Source organism: Alosa pseudoharengus, unplaced genomic scaffold, assembly GCF_046254945.1.
Source record: "Alosa pseudoharengus isolate Yale_2024_CS ecotype anadromous, Long Island Sound unplaced genomic scaffold, YU_APseudo_1.1 YU_APseudo_1.1_scf_6, whole genome shotgun sequence".
NCBI lineage: Eukaryota > Metazoa > Chordata > Actinopteri > Clupeiformes > Clupeidae > Alosa > Alosa pseudoharengus.
In genome coordinates this window covers 10,818,111-10,834,995 of record NW_027468848.1, presented here as the reverse complement: position 1 = coordinate 10,834,995, position 16,885 = coordinate 10,818,111, and the positions used below count along the sequence as shown (strand labels likewise).

At 42.4% G+C, this 16,885-nt stretch overlaps 1 protein-coding gene across 1 annotated transcript in view; it reads right to left on the bottom strand.

Annotated features, from left to right (window-relative positions):
- The window catches only part of LOC143106354 (interferon-induced very large GTPase 1-like), a 12,557-nt gene extending 2,475 nt beyond the window's left edge, over window positions 1-10,082 (bottom strand). Inside the window, exons 1-7 of the mRNA XM_076270631.1 lie at window positions 9,893-10,082; window positions 9,663-9,776; window positions 9,464-9,547; window positions 6,820-7,105; window positions 6,659-6,698; window positions 4,848-4,889; window positions 1-4,489 (exon numbers count right to left, since the gene is read on the bottom strand). The exon at window positions 1-4,489 is cut by the window's left edge and continues 2,475 nt beyond it. Coding sequence (XP_076126746.1) covers window positions 225-4,489; window positions 4,848-4,889; window positions 6,659-6,698; window positions 6,820-7,105; window positions 9,464-9,547; window positions 9,663-9,776; window positions 9,893-10,077 — 5,016 coding nt within the window. The 5' untranslated portion in view covers window positions 10,078-10,082 and the 3' untranslated portion in view covers window positions 1-224. The remainder of the gene's footprint in view (window positions 4,490-4,847; window positions 4,890-6,658; window positions 6,699-6,819; window positions 7,106-9,463; window positions 9,548-9,662; window positions 9,777-9,892) is intronic.
- Between the last annotated feature and the right edge of the window lie 6,803 nt (window positions 10,083-16,885).

Sequence of the window (16,885 nt, the reverse complement as noted above, 5' to 3'; positions counted from 1 at the left end):
TTCCTTGGCAAGTCTGTCATTGTATGTTACTAGCACATATTTCCAGTAATCGGATGCTTGAATTGATGGGTCTGGAGCAATGTTCCAGTCGTGATGTTAGACACGGTATTCCTTGTAAGGGTGAAACTTATAGTTTGTGTCAGAAGTCTGAAAGTATGCACCACTGTAAACACATGTTGTACAAAGAACCTCAGCAAGAGTCATTTTTTCATATCTAGTCCCTGCTATACCCTGTGGACGGTGGCGTGATGTTGGGTGTGTGCTCTGCCTCCAGCCTCACAGGGTATCTTGCAGAAGGGGCACTGCTCCCCACACCCAAACACCCTCTTGAAAATCTCATTCTGTGGTTTGACTGTGAGAACCTTTAGTGTATCTTCGGTGCTGGATGACTTTGCAAATTCTTTGTCCAGCTGCTTGCTTAGGTTGTCCAAGGACTGTACAAGGCTTTCAACGAATGGAGTGCATCTACAAGACATCTGGAAGAGAACCCCTCTAACTTTGTTCATGGGAAATGTGATTTCTTCGCTAAGAGCACAGCAGAAATTTTCAACAAACATTGTTGCCTTCTCAGTGTCATTAGGATCATTGACTTCAGCCTGAACAATTTCAATTTTTTCTTTAATCTTCTGTATGATGGTTTTCAGAATATGGCATTCCAACTTAACCAAACCCATGTCTTTGGACAGCCATTCAACAACCTGATTGTGAATCCAATCCTTCACAAAGTTCTCATAGTTTTCGATGTATCTCATAAAGTTTTCAAATACATTTTTCTCTAAAAGTTCTTTCAAAACTGTGTATTGAAAGTATGATCGTGAACTGTACTGTGATGAATGTTTGCTTGAAAGAATCTCGTCGACAATTTCAATGCCAAGGGATCTGTTGATATACTCTATGACTGCAGGTTTGATGCAGAGCTGGGTAAAATCTTGGGCCTTCCTGAGACACTGATCTCTTTGTCTGTAGGAGTCAATGAAATCTGATAAGTACTGGTTCTTGGACCTATCCAAATGTTTTCGAGGGTCTTTGTCTGATAAGAAATGTCGGTGCATTTCCAAGAATCTTCGTGCTCCAATGCCACACATGTGTACTTTCAAATCAGTCTCAAAAGTAGTGTTGCCATTGATTTCTGTTTTCAGGCCTGTGTCAATTTTCTCAAGAAGCTCTTTACTGAAAATTTCCTGATAATCCATATGGGTACTTACAAGACCTTCAATAAATCTCTCACCACTTTGAATTATGTTGTTTGCAATATTTTGAAGATCTGTTTCAATGCTCCTGGTGAAAACATTCAATACTCCTTTCCATTCTGTTATGTGTGCACTTTTCACCTTGAAATCCTCAAGTCCACATCTAGTTAGATCCCCAATCTTTGATAACTCTTCCTGCACACTGCGGTGGGCCAGATTGGCTCGCAGTTTCTTCATGACACACGAGGAAATGTCCTTCTCTTTCAGTGACGAAACGTCTCTTGTTACCTCACTCCACATTTTCTCAAATTCTTTCTCCAAGTCACTGTCTGACAATTTTGTGTTAAGTTTCTTGCAGTTTGTCAACAGCTCTACAACCTGCCTTTCAATGACATCTGTATGTTGTTTTTGAATATTTTCCACCCGCTCTATGTCCATTTGCAGACAAACTGCAGACTGAAGTTTATTTTCAACAATTTTGGTGATTTCTTGGTGAAGAGTTTTTATATCAATTTCAAACTCAGCTCTGTACCTTTCCACTAGGTTCACATGTATGTCTTTCCGTTTGTAATATTCCTTCAAATTCTTGTTCATCTTAGCTGTCTGATCTTCAATCATTTTGAAGGCATCCGATTGCAAATCTCCAGACAGACTCTCTACTCTGCTGGTGTCAGTGTTAGATATCTGTGTCTCTGCATTGTTCAGCCATGAGTAGATGGACTTCCTGAAAGACCATTCCCATCCTGAAAACTCTTTACAAAGGCTGTCATAGGCATGAGCAACAAGAGAGTTTCTGAAGCTGAAGATGAAGTTTTCATACTTCACTGCTTTCCACAGACTACTCATCCAGTTCAGGAAATGTGGAATCTCAGTCATATGTTCAAGATTTGTTGACTTAACAGACTCAAACAGACCCTCTTTGAACATATGCACAGCTTCACTGTATCCTGAATTAACAGGTGCCATTGGAGGAGTTCCATTCCACAGGCCTGGTATGTACCAGCTGTTCTTTTCCAGGTCATAATGCAACATGTCAGTGAACTCCTTCACGTCAGAATGCTTCTCCATGTCTGCAGCAATCTTTGTGATTTTATTCAACTGTTCCAAAAGCTTTTCCCGCTGTGCCCTCAGCTTGCTATATGCAGATACACTTGAAACATTTTGGTGAACAAAATGGCAGACTGGTTTCTTTCCAAGTTTCTTCATCCGCAGAAATGCATGAACTGCTATTTGCAGAACATCTTTCATTTCAGTTAAATTCTCCATTGCAATATTTATTATTGTCACATCACTGAGGCCTATTAAAAGTGTTGCAAGTTGATTGTCATGCTCATCGCTGTCTTCAAGCATGGCAAGTTCAGGTGCCTTAAGGCCTTCAGTGTCAATGAGTAGAACAAAGTCACATTTCAGCTCCTCTCTGAGTTCCTGTTCAACAGAGAGGAAGAGCATGTAGGCTCCACGAGTGCAGCGGCCACTGCTAACAGGGAACTGGACACCAAACATGGTGTTGAGCAGAGTAGATTTCCCTGTGCTCTGCACGCCCAACACAGACACGACCAAAAGTCGAGTGCTCCCTACTTTTCTGTCTACCTCTAGAAGAACATCGGTCACCCACTTCTCTGGGATGTTGGACGCGTCTCCATCAAGAAGCTCTAAAGGGTATGCATCAAGTAAAAGCTCAGCAGCAATGACAGGGAGATGTCTTGTGTCATCTGATTGTCTGGATTCATATATCTGTCCCATTTCTCTCATGTAATGCTCAATGCCCAAGGAGTTATTCAAAAGTTGCTGATCAAGCTCTATGATTGAGTTGCTGTCCTTTCCATGGAATGGTTCCTTGAACTTTCTGCGGAGTTCTGTGAAGTGATTACGTGATTTCCTATCTATATTTAGTGCCATCCATTTCAGAAAGAATGCTCTTTGTTCTTTGTCTGTGGACAGTGCTTGAATGAACTGCTCCATTGCTTCTGATGTCTTGACGTTGGCTTGCTGTTCTCTTAGTACACGTTTTCTCTCATGAAGTTGATCCTTGTATTTCTCTAGACTGAGCTCGCCTGCTTTTTTCAGTCTGCATTCCTCTATCTCAATTTGAGATATTTTTTTCAAGTATTCACCCTGAAGAGGCATCTGTTTCTTCTTGTAGTCTGATATTTGATGAACCCTAACGCCTTTCATTATATCATCAGCTGCAATCTTTGCTGATGCTGAGTTTTTGCTTTTACATTCATCCACTGAGATCCCCAAACTAAGTGCAGTTTCTGACAGTTCCTCTGAAGTATGTATGTTCTTGCACTCTTTCAAGGACATATTTATGGTGCTGATGATTAGACTGGAGGACTCTTCCATGTTGAGTTGTGGCTTTCGTCTGAGTATGTGGTTTTCCTGTAGCTTCAGTGCATCGATAGACTTAACAAGATGTCTCTCCATTTTGGAATTAACTACCAAGAAGAGCTTGGACTTCAGAAGACCCTGGAAGTCAAGCAGCTTTTCTTCCTCTTGGGTCATTGTGTCCAGAAACACAAAAACTGCAGTAGACACTTTCATGAGGAAACTGAATTGTGTTTCGTTGGAGATTATATCTCCCCTCATATTAGCTATTGCCACGGGTTCAGGAAACACATCAATGTTGCTCTGTCCACATGGAAGACACCAGGCAATCTCCACCAGGCCATTTGAGATCTTCTTAGGGACACTTCCACCCTTTATGTCTCTATGTGTGAAAAAACTGATATGTTGTTCTGGATTACTCAGGACATAATTGAGAAGTTGTGACTTTGACAGTTTGCAGCCTTTCAGACGGACAAAGCTAAGAAGAGGTATTTGCGCATGGACAACACTGTCTTCTAGATAGCTTTTGGTGTGCATAAGGTGATGAGGACACCACTCTTTGTAAATATTCCTTAGAGCCCATACCATGAGTGTGCACTGATTGTCACCAGAAAGAGGTAACAGAAAAGGAACAGAAAACTGACACATTGACATCTTGATGGACATTTCTTGTTGCAAGAAGCTGTCAGCACAAAAGTAGAGAGCAGTAACCAGATCCAAAGGATTGCATTTCTCATCATCCTCATCACTGTCAACATTGTTTTGTAATTTGGGGTATGCCGATGTGAGATTCCTGCACTTTGAATTGACCATCAGTAGTTTTCTGAGGAAAGCCAAAGGGACCTCTTTCAGAGTCTCCACCTTTTTGTCTGATATTGTTGCATGGCTAACCTCCAGTAAAGACCTAAGAGTAAGTTTATTTGGATAAAATTCTAAAAGACCCAATTTGCCAAGAAATGACATCAGATGATCTATAAAGAGAAAAATAAAGAATCCTATTTACATCATATGTAATTCTGAAAAATTACAATGTTAACTATATTTGTGATGCATGCGTCATCAGGTAAAAAGGGTTTATAATGTAGCACACTTCCAATTGAGAAGGATGACTTTGCTTTTCTATTCTTATAGGAGTCATCTTCATGTAGGTATGATTTTTTCTCAAAATCAACTTCCATAAAAGTCTGTCCATGTAACTTTAAAGGAAGCACAATACATTTAACCCATTTTCTCAACTACACGCTAATGGTCAGTAGCTCGCAATTCTGCAAATGATGTTAGCATCTAACCACGAAGGTTATTCTATAGCTGAATTTATATTTGACCTACCTGTCTTGTGTTGTGGTTGAACTGCTGGGGGGTCACCTTGTTCTGTTTAGAAAACAAGTGACATATGAGTGACATATTCCCATATGTTAATCTGTTTTAGACCTTCATAAACAGTGTGTGTTTTCAAATACTCATATATTAATAAATTCATTTAATAGCTAAATTTAATCATCAGCTAATCACTGCTAAAGTTCAGTAGCCTACATTACTTGAATGATGAATAGACAAAAGGGAGAAGCCTCATCTCGGTCATCACACTAGCACTGCAGATAACTTACTAACATTAGATCTAGAGCTGAAGATTTTTGCCCAAACCCGACAGGTTCTATTATTTTAACTCGGGCTTGCGTGGTATAGGCTAAATGAGCGGTCAGGTGATGCGTTTCGATTAGCTGCGAGAAAGATGTGAAAATGGATTCTGAGGAGGTGAAACGGAGGCTGGCCTCTGGCAATTACATTTTGGTTGCACCGCCAATGAAAGCAAAGTCTGAGGTGTGAAAAAGTTTTGACCATGTGCATAATGAGAGCCAGTGGGTTATGTAATATGCAAAAGATGCGACATTCTGCAGAACGACAGGGAATTAATCGCTGATAACGCATGTTGATCGAAGCTGTTCAACACATGCCAGTTCCCAGGATCAACAATCATATTGTTTGCAACAAAACCCATCCCTCCAAAGGTAAAACAAACGGTTACGAAGAAGTGTGGCAGCTTTTGCTGTAAAGACATTAGGCCTTTTAATATTGTAAATGGCGAGGGGTTTGAAGAGCTGGCGGGGCTGCCTATGGGAGGGTTCCAGTAAACTTTAGAGTGCTGAAATGTTACGATGTTACAGAGGACTTAGGCTATTTTATTTATTTGTTCCAACTTTCAAGTGGCCTATAGCCTAGGGCTGTAAAGCTTTTGAAAAGCTGTCAGTCTCTGGCTGATTATTGTCGGGCACGGGCTGGGTTGGGCCTAACTTTTAAAGGGACACCAGGCAACGTTTTCGTGTTACTCATCTTCGTAAGTCGGTATATGGTTAAATGACTCATTACAGGGCGAATGAAGACTCTCTCGCCCGCCCCTACTGCCTGTAGGAAGAATATCCCGCTTGCAAGTTCAGTGTATCGTACCCGCCGACCGAAGCAGGATCAGTTTACAGCACAGAGGCAGGCTAACGAAACGCTAGAGATTGTTGCAAACGTGTGTATAATGGCAGAGCCGGCGAAGAAGCAGCGAAAACCCTTGACGGAAGACACAAAGAAAAGGAAAAGAGCTTCAGACCGAGCGAGGGGGAGTTTCGTAGAGAAAAAGCATCAGGCTTGCCTGGTGTCCCTTTAAGGCCCGATTACAGCTTTAATTAGATCAGCATGGGGATTGTGTACAGCTATGTAAGATTGATTTTTTTATTGACTTTGAAGTTAACAAAGTTGGAGAGGCACTGTAGTCTAGATGTAGTATATGTTCCTTTCATGGCAGTGTCCTTGTAACATACCATATGCCTGCAAACCTATCATGCATTAGCAAACCAGTGAATGACACCTCCCGTCTAAGTTTGTCATCCAACAAAGTTAGTTTTGAATTTTATACACATCCTTAGGTCTCCAAAAGCACCTCTTAAGTGTTTATGTTTACAGACATGCTGACAGCAGCCATTGCAGTTCTAGACAATGGCAGTAATGAATTTCCAAGTTAGAAAGGGGGGAAGGGGCTTAGGGACAGGTCAACTGAATACCATTCTCAGTGCTTGCAAAAATTCAGCAAGTCTAATGCCATTTAGTTTTAACATGATCATTAAGTGTGCTATCCACAGTTAAAGAATGCATACCTCTCTGAGATTGCACTTGTGTCTTGTCTGATTGAAGGCTCTGTAGAAAGAAGTAGGTGGGTAAATGAGAAGCAAAGACAGTGTCTTTCATATTCATATATTCTTCATTCGTTCATATACCACAGAGTTATGTTCTATTGAGTATGTTCAAAAATGTTTACCTCATTTTCTCCCCGTTCTGTTATTTTATGTCCACTGTGTTCTCTAGCCACACATAACACACAGACTGGTGTGCTGTCAGTCTTGCAGAATAACTCCAGCTCTCTGTGGTGCTGCTGGCAGATGTTCTGCTCCAGGTCTGCCATGGCCTCCACCAGCTTGTGTCTCTGCAGTACTGGAGCTGTGTAGTGTTGCTTCACGTGGTTCTCACAGAAGGAAGCAATGCAGGTCAGACAGGACTTAAAGGCTTTCTTGGGGCACACTGAACAGGGCACACCTCCACATAGCCTGCATGTGAACAAAAGTAAAAGTAAAAACTTTACCATCAAGGCTTAGCACAAATAACGTCACTCAGCAAACTAGCATAAAAGCAAGTTTCATCTTGGACTCTACTCTTTCATTCCAGTCACATATCAAACACATCACCAAATCTGCCTTCTCAAGACTTCGATGTTCACTCTCGGACTGTGTCACCGAAAGTCTCATCCACTCCCAAATCACCTCCTGTAGGGACTACTGCAATGTTGTCACAGTCAGGTCTTGAACCTGGGCCGTTGGAGTGGCAAACTGACTTTTAACCCACTAGGCCACTGAAACTAAGTGAGTCAAATGTAGAGCAGACAAAGTAAGTTTAACTGTGTTTATTTCAGGTAATAGACACACAAGATTAAAGCTCAGAAGTTCAGGGACAAAAAAAGGTACAAAAAATTGCATCCAAAAACATCAATCCAAGGCGCAATCCAGAAAATCAAAGTCCAAGAGCTAAGCCAGAGTTCAGATAACAGGGTTCAGTCCGAGGAAGGAATGGCAAACACATCCAACAGAAAAATCTAAAAGAGAAACCTTAAACAGTCCAGGTCAACACAGAGGCAAAAATCCACAGGGCAATAAATTCCACAAACTCCCACAAAGGCTTAAAGCTTGAGACACACAGGGTTTCACAAAGACTTAGCAAAGACACAGACAAAGTGCAGGGTTTAAATACACTGACACAATGAGGAAATGAGAAATGTGACCAGAGACAATGAGGAACAGGTTAATTGGATAAAAAGAGGATTGGGTAACAAGTGACTAGCTAGGGACAGTCCTGTCTGGTCTGCTCAGCAAGGCCCTTGACAGGCTACAATATGTCCAGAACTCAGCTGCCAGGGTCTTAACATGCACAAAACCCTGCCAGCATATCACCCCGATCCTCATACTGCTTCACTTGCTGCCAATCAAGTCACAAATCACTTAAAATCCTCCTCCTCACCTACAAATCCCTCCACGCACTTGCACAGCACCGATCTTACTGATCTCCTCAATCCCTACAGTCAACCACGGTCCCTGCCGTCCTCTGACAAGGACCAGCTTGCCATTCCCCGCACCAGACTCCAGACCTTTGGGGACATAGCCTTCTGTGCTGCTGCCCCCAGTCTATGGAACAAGCTAGCCCTCCATTTACGCACTGCCCCCTCCCTAGGCATGTTCAAACAACACCTAAAAACACATCTGTTCTCTGAGGCCTTTGGCCTCTGATCCCAATTCCCTACCACTGCATGATCCCTAGTTGTTGCAAAATCATAGTCTGTGACTAGTCTGTGACTCAACAACTCTATTACTTGTCTTGAGATGTGAGTAGGTCTGAGACTGTAGTCTTTCAAAAATCTTTTCCAAATCTTTGCTAAGTCTGTCAGTGGCTTAAGAACAGCAGAAGAAAGGAGAAATCGCTAAAGAATCGCAGAATTAAAGCTCATGGGAAAAGGAAAAGATCAAAAGGGCTACCGGTAAGGTCACATCTCTACTGGACTCTGGACACTGTTCAAATGTGATCGCTGGCTACATAGTAGTCTGTCTACGGACAAGTGAAACAGGTATTGTCTGTTGATTTGAGATGCATTGCCTGTTTAAAGGTTTAAGTTATTTATAAGCTGTTTCAACTATTTATTAAACCTTAGTTGAAGAGTAAGATTATTTCCTGCTCAGTAATGGTTATGTTAATCTACAGTAAAATCGTTTGGAATGCTTGATTTCATTCAGGTTAAAATTGTGATTGGAATACATGTCATATATAAAATCTGTATAGAAATCTAGGTTAAACATAAGGTAAAACAGGTTAAATTAAAATGGGTCTAACTGGCTTTCTGCTTATTTTATGCCTAATGTGTACTGTATCTGTAGCCTACTGTTTGCCACTGTGTTTGCCTGGGTTGATAAACTAACCATTACTTCATTATTTATGTTTAAAATATACTTACCCTTTGCCTTATTTGAATTTACTTTGTTGTGCTTTATTGTATTTGATGGAAAATACTAAAGTTTATTTAAAATGTTTTATTTTTGTATGTTTAAAGGTATTTCACCTTCCTTGTTTACTGGTCAAATAAATTGAAGAACGAGTGAAATCCTGGGTCTGGTCAAGTCCTTTTCTTTTCAAGTGTGGGAAGCCATGATGTTTTAAATACATTTGCCAGGCACTATATACATTTAAGCTATTATTATTATTATTATTGCTGTTTCTGTTCCCAAAGCAAGTCTTTTGGAATTGGCTACATAATGGATCAAGTATATCATAGCATATTTGTGTATCAACTTTTTGAATATCTCAGCTGTTGTAATTTCAAGTCAGTTATGGAACATTAAACTATGGTGTGCTGTCCAATGTACCTGGGTCTATCACGGCAGAAAGGGGAGTCATCTGTGCATTCAGAAGACAAACTTCTTGGTGAATCAGGTCTTTCAAGCTGAACTCTATTTAGAAGACATGAGAAAATTACTATGTGAAAACATTGTATTTATATATTTCCACTTTCCAACACATATTGAATTGAAGTTCACAAGTCACTTTAAAAGGTATAATAGATACCGAAGGCTTATTGTGCACTCTCCAACAAATGCATTAGGATGATTCATTGACTGATCACTCTTCATTGACATCACACTGGGCACTGGAGATCCTCGCCTTTCATCATGAAAGCTGCTGCAACACATAAATCATAATCATATTTACATTCGGAGTTCGGAAGATGTTGAAGAATGGAGTGAAAATAGAAATGATCACTGTGATTTGAGGCAAAGTGGTACTGTTATGAGGACCTCATGACAGATTCATTTGCAGATTGTGTATCGCAATGACTCCCTGTAGGAATACTCTTGAGGGCAGTTTCCCCGTTTCCAAATTGTCGCTGGAGATTTCCTTGAGTGGAAGCATTCTCCACTTTTTCACTGATCTTCTCTTTGGCAGTGGTAATGTCATCCTGATGTTCACCTGGAGCTGTCATCTCAGCCATACTTATGAATGCTGTTGAGAATGTGTCATATTGTTTATGATCAACATAAATATTTTATCAACATAAGGATAAAAAAATCTTGGTGGGATAGGACATATTTTGAAAGACATTTCTGCCACAGATGGCATTTCTTCCACTGCAATAACTGCTTATCTAATATCATATAACCATGTGTTATTATGACCGCCGCGCAGCGAAGTGGCGGTCATATACAGTAGGTTTAGTCAGATTTTTCTTTTTTTTCTCGCATGAGCAATTTTCCGTCAAGGATTCCCAGGACACTGAAAGACCGGGGTGCACGAAACTTGGTGGGCATGTAACCCACACAACACATGGAAACATTGTTTTTTGTTTTGATCTGTAGCCCCTCCCACTGGACTGGACCCCCCGAAAGGAGGGTAGGGCGGACACAGTTTTCTGTGAATATATCGAGAACCGTGGGGTTTAGGAGGACCACCTTTTTTTGTATGTTGATCTTAAGGGGCCATGTCAACCCAGTCCATAACCACTCATTTCATGTTTAGCGCCACCTAGTTAAAAATGAAGAAGTAGAAATGAGGTGTTGTAATTGCAGGTAACTGTGACCTGACATCGTCAAAACTGCACGAAATTGGAAGTGTAGGATCAATATGACACCCTCTGAATGCACGCCAAGTTTCATGGAATTCTGTTCATGGGGGTGTTATGTTTGGCATTGCTATGACAACGGTGCGTGTTGATTGGGTTTTATGTTGGCACGTGAGTAGGAAGTTAGAAGTGTGTGTTGTTCAAATAAATGGAGTAGCCTAAGCTCCGGCTACAGCTCTGTGTGTCGTGTCGGTTTATTCACATTTCATTGGCGACGAGGATGGCTGACTGTTCTTTACCTCCACCCTCTCCTTTCCTGGCTCTACCCGGAGAACCTGCCGTGCCATGGATCCGTTGGATCGCTTCGTTTGAAACTTATCTCCTTGCAGCCGGCTTGGAAGGCGTGCCCGACGGGATGAAGGCGTGCACTGTTGCTGCACTGTCTTGGAGCAGAGGGACAACGAGTGTTCGGAACTTTTGCTAAAACCACAAAATATGATGAAGCTGTAAAACCACTTAAGGAGCATTTTGCAGCTCCACAGAGCGCTCTTCTCCGTCGTGTTATGTTCTGGCGGCGACATCAAAGAGCGGGTGAGTCTGTGTCCCAATACGTGGCTGACCTACTAGGTTTAGCTAGCTTATGCAAATTTAAGACATTGCAAGAGGAATTAATACGCGACCAACTCATCCTGCACACGAATTGTGACAAAATTAGGGACAAACTGTTGTTGGAAAACGATGACCTGACATTAACCCAGGCCCTTAAGATAGCATTACAAGTGGAGTCTGCATTAGAATGCGCTGCCAGTCTGTCTTCTCCTGCCTCTCTGCTTCTGCATGATCAAACAGTGGATACAGCACAGTCACAGCCACAAACGGCCTCCATCGGCCCTAGCAACCCACACATGGTACAAATAGCCTCACAACCCCGTGAGAGATCACAACAGCCATTAGTCCATGGGCCAGACCAGATACCGTTACCATCTGGGTGGGCAAATTCTAGTTTAGTGATCTGCGGATAGCGAAAACGCATATCAAACTTGGTTAAAAAAATCACTTGTTGGCTATTCGCTCAAGAAGTAGTTGATATATTGCCAAATAAACATGCTAGTGATGCAGGAGGTCTTATACCAGTCAGTTTGATACCAAACATAACCCTGTTGGAGCATAATTTGGTGTATAGGCCTACAGAATGACAACATAGATTTTAAAGTGTCGCGTAAATGTCAGTTTGAACGAAAGCACTAAATATGTCAAAACTATTTGACCGCACCATTTCCCAGAGTGCCACCATGCTTTTTATGAACCATCAGGGTCCCCTTGAGGCATCTAGCATAGTGGCATGCTTTCATACCAAAATTCTCACAGGACTTTATTTTGTGCAAGATGCTGCTGGAGTATACTCCCTAACATGGTTATAAACGTATGACCTTACTTACCATTTAAACTTATACACTTAGCTAGATTACATATGGGTGCCTGATGTAGCTGTAGCCAAAATGTTACATTTACACTCATGTATTTACACTTGGCATGACAATAGAAACACAATTACACATCTATCTAACAAACCAATGAAGTTCCATGAGCGGAATTTTGGCCAAAGTCATCCTTCTTAGTTTAGTCCTGAAATCACATCCAACAATGAAGTAGTATGGGTAAAGCATACATTTCCAGAATCCTTGGAGTCCACAGAGTATTTCAGTTTCTGTCTTTTGTATCTGTAATATTCTCTGATGCCACAGGGCATAAAGAAAGTGTATAGTTTAGGCGGAAATTGTGGAAAATGTTGTGTTTTTGATGGTTCAAAGAGCTCCAGTGACCTCTGTGTTTGTTTGAGGGCTTCACTAATGTGCTTAAATGAAAGCCTAGGATGTACTCTTTAATATGATACCAAACACAGGATCCAGAACCAGGATATGCACCAGGCCTACCTATCTCAGAGGTCTATCATATCAAAACATAAACTAGGGATGTGTAGGTATAAAAAAATCACAACTAGAATTTGCCCACCCAGATGGTACCGGTATGCTATATTTTGGGTCTTTGGCCCAAGGACTACATGTGGTAACTGTGGCTCACACACACACAATTCCAGAGCACAAGCTTGCCCTGCACGAGGAAAAATTTGCTCCAACTGTGGGAAGCTCAATCATTTTCACAAAGTGTGTAGGTCTGCCCCAGCCAGAGGCCACCGACAAAACCCAGTAGCTCCTCCAACTGTGATCCATAATGTCCGCTCAGGACGAGTTTCATTCAAAACCTGCTCTCTAATGCTAGATGATGTCACTCTGCCTCTCCTCCTTGACACAGGGGCCACTGTGTCACTGTTGAACTTGATAACCTGGAAACGTTTCTTCTCCCATAAGCCACTGGGACCAGCCTCCACAACTTTGCGAGGTTATGGAAACGCTGAGATAGATATAGTGGGCTCTCTCCAGTTGCCTGTACGTTACGGGGACAAGGCTCTGCCAACATTCACGTTCCATGTGTCACGCCATGGGACTAACCTACTTGGCCTTGACCTCTTCCACGGCCTGGGATTCACCCTACTGGATACCACAGGCTCGGAAATCCACACTGTTGCCACTCCGTGGCACCAACAGTGGCCAGCATTGTTTGATGGGGTGGGTTGTCTCACTGCTTTTGCCCACCAGCCCCTGGTAGATCGTAATGTAACACCAGTGGTGCAGCCACTTCGCCGCTCTCCTCTAGCCCTGCGGGATGACATCTCCTCTGAGCTACGGCGCATGCTAGATGAGGACATAATCGAGCAGGTGAATGCTTCACCGTGGATATCCAACCTGGTGGTGGCAAAGAAAAAGACGGGAGGCCTGCGCATCTGCGTGGACCTCAGAGCAGTAAACAAAGCCATAATACCTGACCACTACCCTTTGCCGACAACAGAGGAGCTCACAGCCCAGTTTTATGGATCAACGATTTTTTCAAAACTTGACCTCCGCCAGGGCTACCTCCAAGTGCCTTTACACCCTGATAGCCGCAACCTAACCGCCTTCATTACCCATGAAGGTGTCTTTCGCTACAAACGCATGGCTTTTGGACTGAGTTCAGCTCCAAGCTGTTTTCAGAAAATAATGGCTTCCATCCTGGCAGGGATTCCGGGTGTGGCTGTGTTGGGGGTCCAGAGGGGAAATGTTTTGTGTGTTTCTGTGGTAACATTTTAATTCTTATGATTAATATTGTCAAGTAAAAGTTTGTATGTTTTAGTATTTGCACACTCATGACATGGCACACACTGCACACATTCAGTCTGCTGTCAGGGAAAATGTCTTGGAGAGTATCTCCAGGCCTGTAGATGGCACCCTGGGAGGGAGGGACGGGGATGGGGGCAGGTACCATATAGCTTGGCAGAGAAGAAGGAATTTTGAATGCCAGTGTGCAACACCTGAACCAAAGATTGTTAAGGCGGAGCAAGATACTTCGTCGTAGTTCATGTCTATGGGCGCGAAATGGGGATCGAATCCTGTCTGCATAAAGAGGCGTGTCGATGACGTATTGATGAGCGTATGTTGCAAACCGCCAACAGCAGCGGCATAAATAACCGGCGCACACCTGATATAAAGTCGATTTCCTCCAGACTGGAATGCTCAAAAATGCTAAAAATGTACCTGAAATGTTCACAAGGGTTTGATGAAAACGTGCCCGAAATTCACATTCCTAACTCTATAGAACTAAGACCTTAGCATATGTGGTAAAATTCTGAGCTATGCCCATAGACTTCAATGGAGCAGTCGCTGCCTCTGCTCTGCATAAAGGGGGATTTTGACCCCCCCCTCGTGCGATCCAGGTTCCCGGAAGTGGCTCCTGATGAAGTATCTTGCTCCGCCTTAACAATCTTTGCCTGAACCTTGCCTTGTCCGGTCTCTTTGTGTTTTAAGGTATGTGTCATTTTATTCTTAATGTTGCCATCTAAGGTTATTTTGTAGAAATTGCTGGTTAATGTGTTGAATGACCCTGATTCTATTCTTATTAAATTGAAGTACATATTGATTCAAGCAAATGTTTGTTTGCCACCATTAACCATGTGGCCATGGCTTTTTAGTGAGGTTATAAAGGAATTAATTGGTTGCTAAATGTTGTGTTTATTCTCACCACATGTATATTCTTATGGAAGATGTTAATGCTGTAAATGTGTGTGTTAATTGATTTAATGTTGAGTGTGTCTGAACATTGTTAAACATGTTTGAATATTTGAGTATTTATATTTAATGTTGAGTGTGTCTGAACATTGTTGGACATGTTTGAATATTGGAGTATTGATGCTTAAAGTATTTTAACTAATAAATGGAATGCCAGTGTGCAACACCTGAACTTTGCCTTGTCCGTTCTCTTTGTGTTTTAAGCTCAAGCAAGAGAACGTGGTTGTGCCGTGCCCCAAGCTCCCCTAGACTTGGAGGCCGGTAATATTTGGGGGCTCGCCGGGACGTGTGAAGTGTCATTGGACTGAGAGATCCTCGTGCCTGAGAGGGCGACCATCTTGGGAAGGTCATCCAACACAACAGGAAGGTGTGATCTACAGAAAATGACATCGTCGGAACCACGTCAAGTGCTTCTGTGGGAAATCCACAAAAAGCTCCCTCTGCTAAGCGCTTCCCAGTTGTACCAGTTAGCAGAAACCTTAGAGGAAAAGGGTTACTCACCACAACTGTCTGAAATGTCTGAACCTCAGCTCTACTATTTTATCTCGGATTACCTGAAAAGCGACAAGCTGTTGAGTCTGGAAGACGCAGGTATGTCCCACCTGCTCTTGTTTCAAGATAAAGTCAATGAATTGAGCGCAGAGCCACCTGGGCCACAGGAACGCTTGAGTAAGGCCACCGGAAGAACTTCAGCAACACCAGAGACTTCAGCAAACATTACATCAGCCCAGGTGGACAATGCGGTACATGCCACTTTAACTACTCCACATACAGACTTTGGGGGTGGTGGGGAGTTAAATAGGTCAAATACTCAGTTTAATATGCCAGACCAATGGGTGAAATTTACTGATGTTGCAGCTTTTTTACCTTGCAGGGAATTTAAAATTCAGGGGGGGGGCAAATATCTGACACAGGCTCTGAAATTTCATACGTTCACATTTGCAAACAGATTGATGAAGGTATTTGTGATGGTTTTACTGAGTCTGAGGTCATGAGGGCTGTTGTGAGGGTGACAAAGGGGGGGACATTTAAAGATTTACTCACTAATAAGGATGACATGACAATAACTGAGTTAAAAAGGTTTCTGAGATCTCATATCAGGGATAAAAGTTGTTCTGAGTTGTTTCAAGAATTGAGTAATGCAAAGCAACAGGATAAAGAAACACCTCAACAGTTCCTTTATAGAATAATGGCTTTAAGACAACGAGTGTTACTTGCGTCACAACAAAATGATGCTGAATTTCATTATGACAGGAGGTTAGTGCAAGGGGTTTTTCTTCACACACTCTACCAGGGATTAACTGACAGATGTAGTAACATCCGGCAAGATTTAAAACCCTTTGTATCAGACCCCCAAGTAACCGATGATGTTCTTTTAGAACAATTAACCAAGTCAGCCTGTATTGAAGCCGAAAGGGCAAAGCGATTTTCTGCTGTTATAAAATCCAGGCCAGTCACAGTAAATGCCAATCAGCAGTCCGAGGGTGAACAGAGTAATCAGCCAAACTCACAAGCATTAATGGACAGTGAAATACAAGCTAACCGCACGGCTATTATGCAGTTGACAGCTCAAGTATCAGCCCTAACTAAGAACATGGAGATGGTGTCTAAACCAGGAACATTAGAACCCCTATCTACAGGTACCCAATCTCAGTGGAAGTTCACAAAAGGAAAATGCAGGGAGTGTACTCGACAAAAACTGGATAAATGCATCCACTGTTTTCGCTGTGGCCAAGGTGGACATCGAGCAGTAGGCTGCCTAAACAGACCAAAGTCGGGAAACGGGGGGAGGTCACAGGAGCGGGACGACCAGTGACCAACACAAGCCTGAAGTCCCCTGTGTACATCCAATCAGCTAGTACTGTGACTCCAAGTCTCATTGATGCCAAAATAAACCCACCCAATGTGAAAAAAACAGCTCAATTGATTGGTGGCAAATGCTTCATTTCATGTGTAGTTAATGGGGTTGAGGCCCAGATGCTATTAGACACAGGGGCACAAGTCAGTGTGATTGGGAAAGATTGGGTCAAAAGGAATCTACCTGCAGTAGATATTCAGCCGCTTCACCGTCT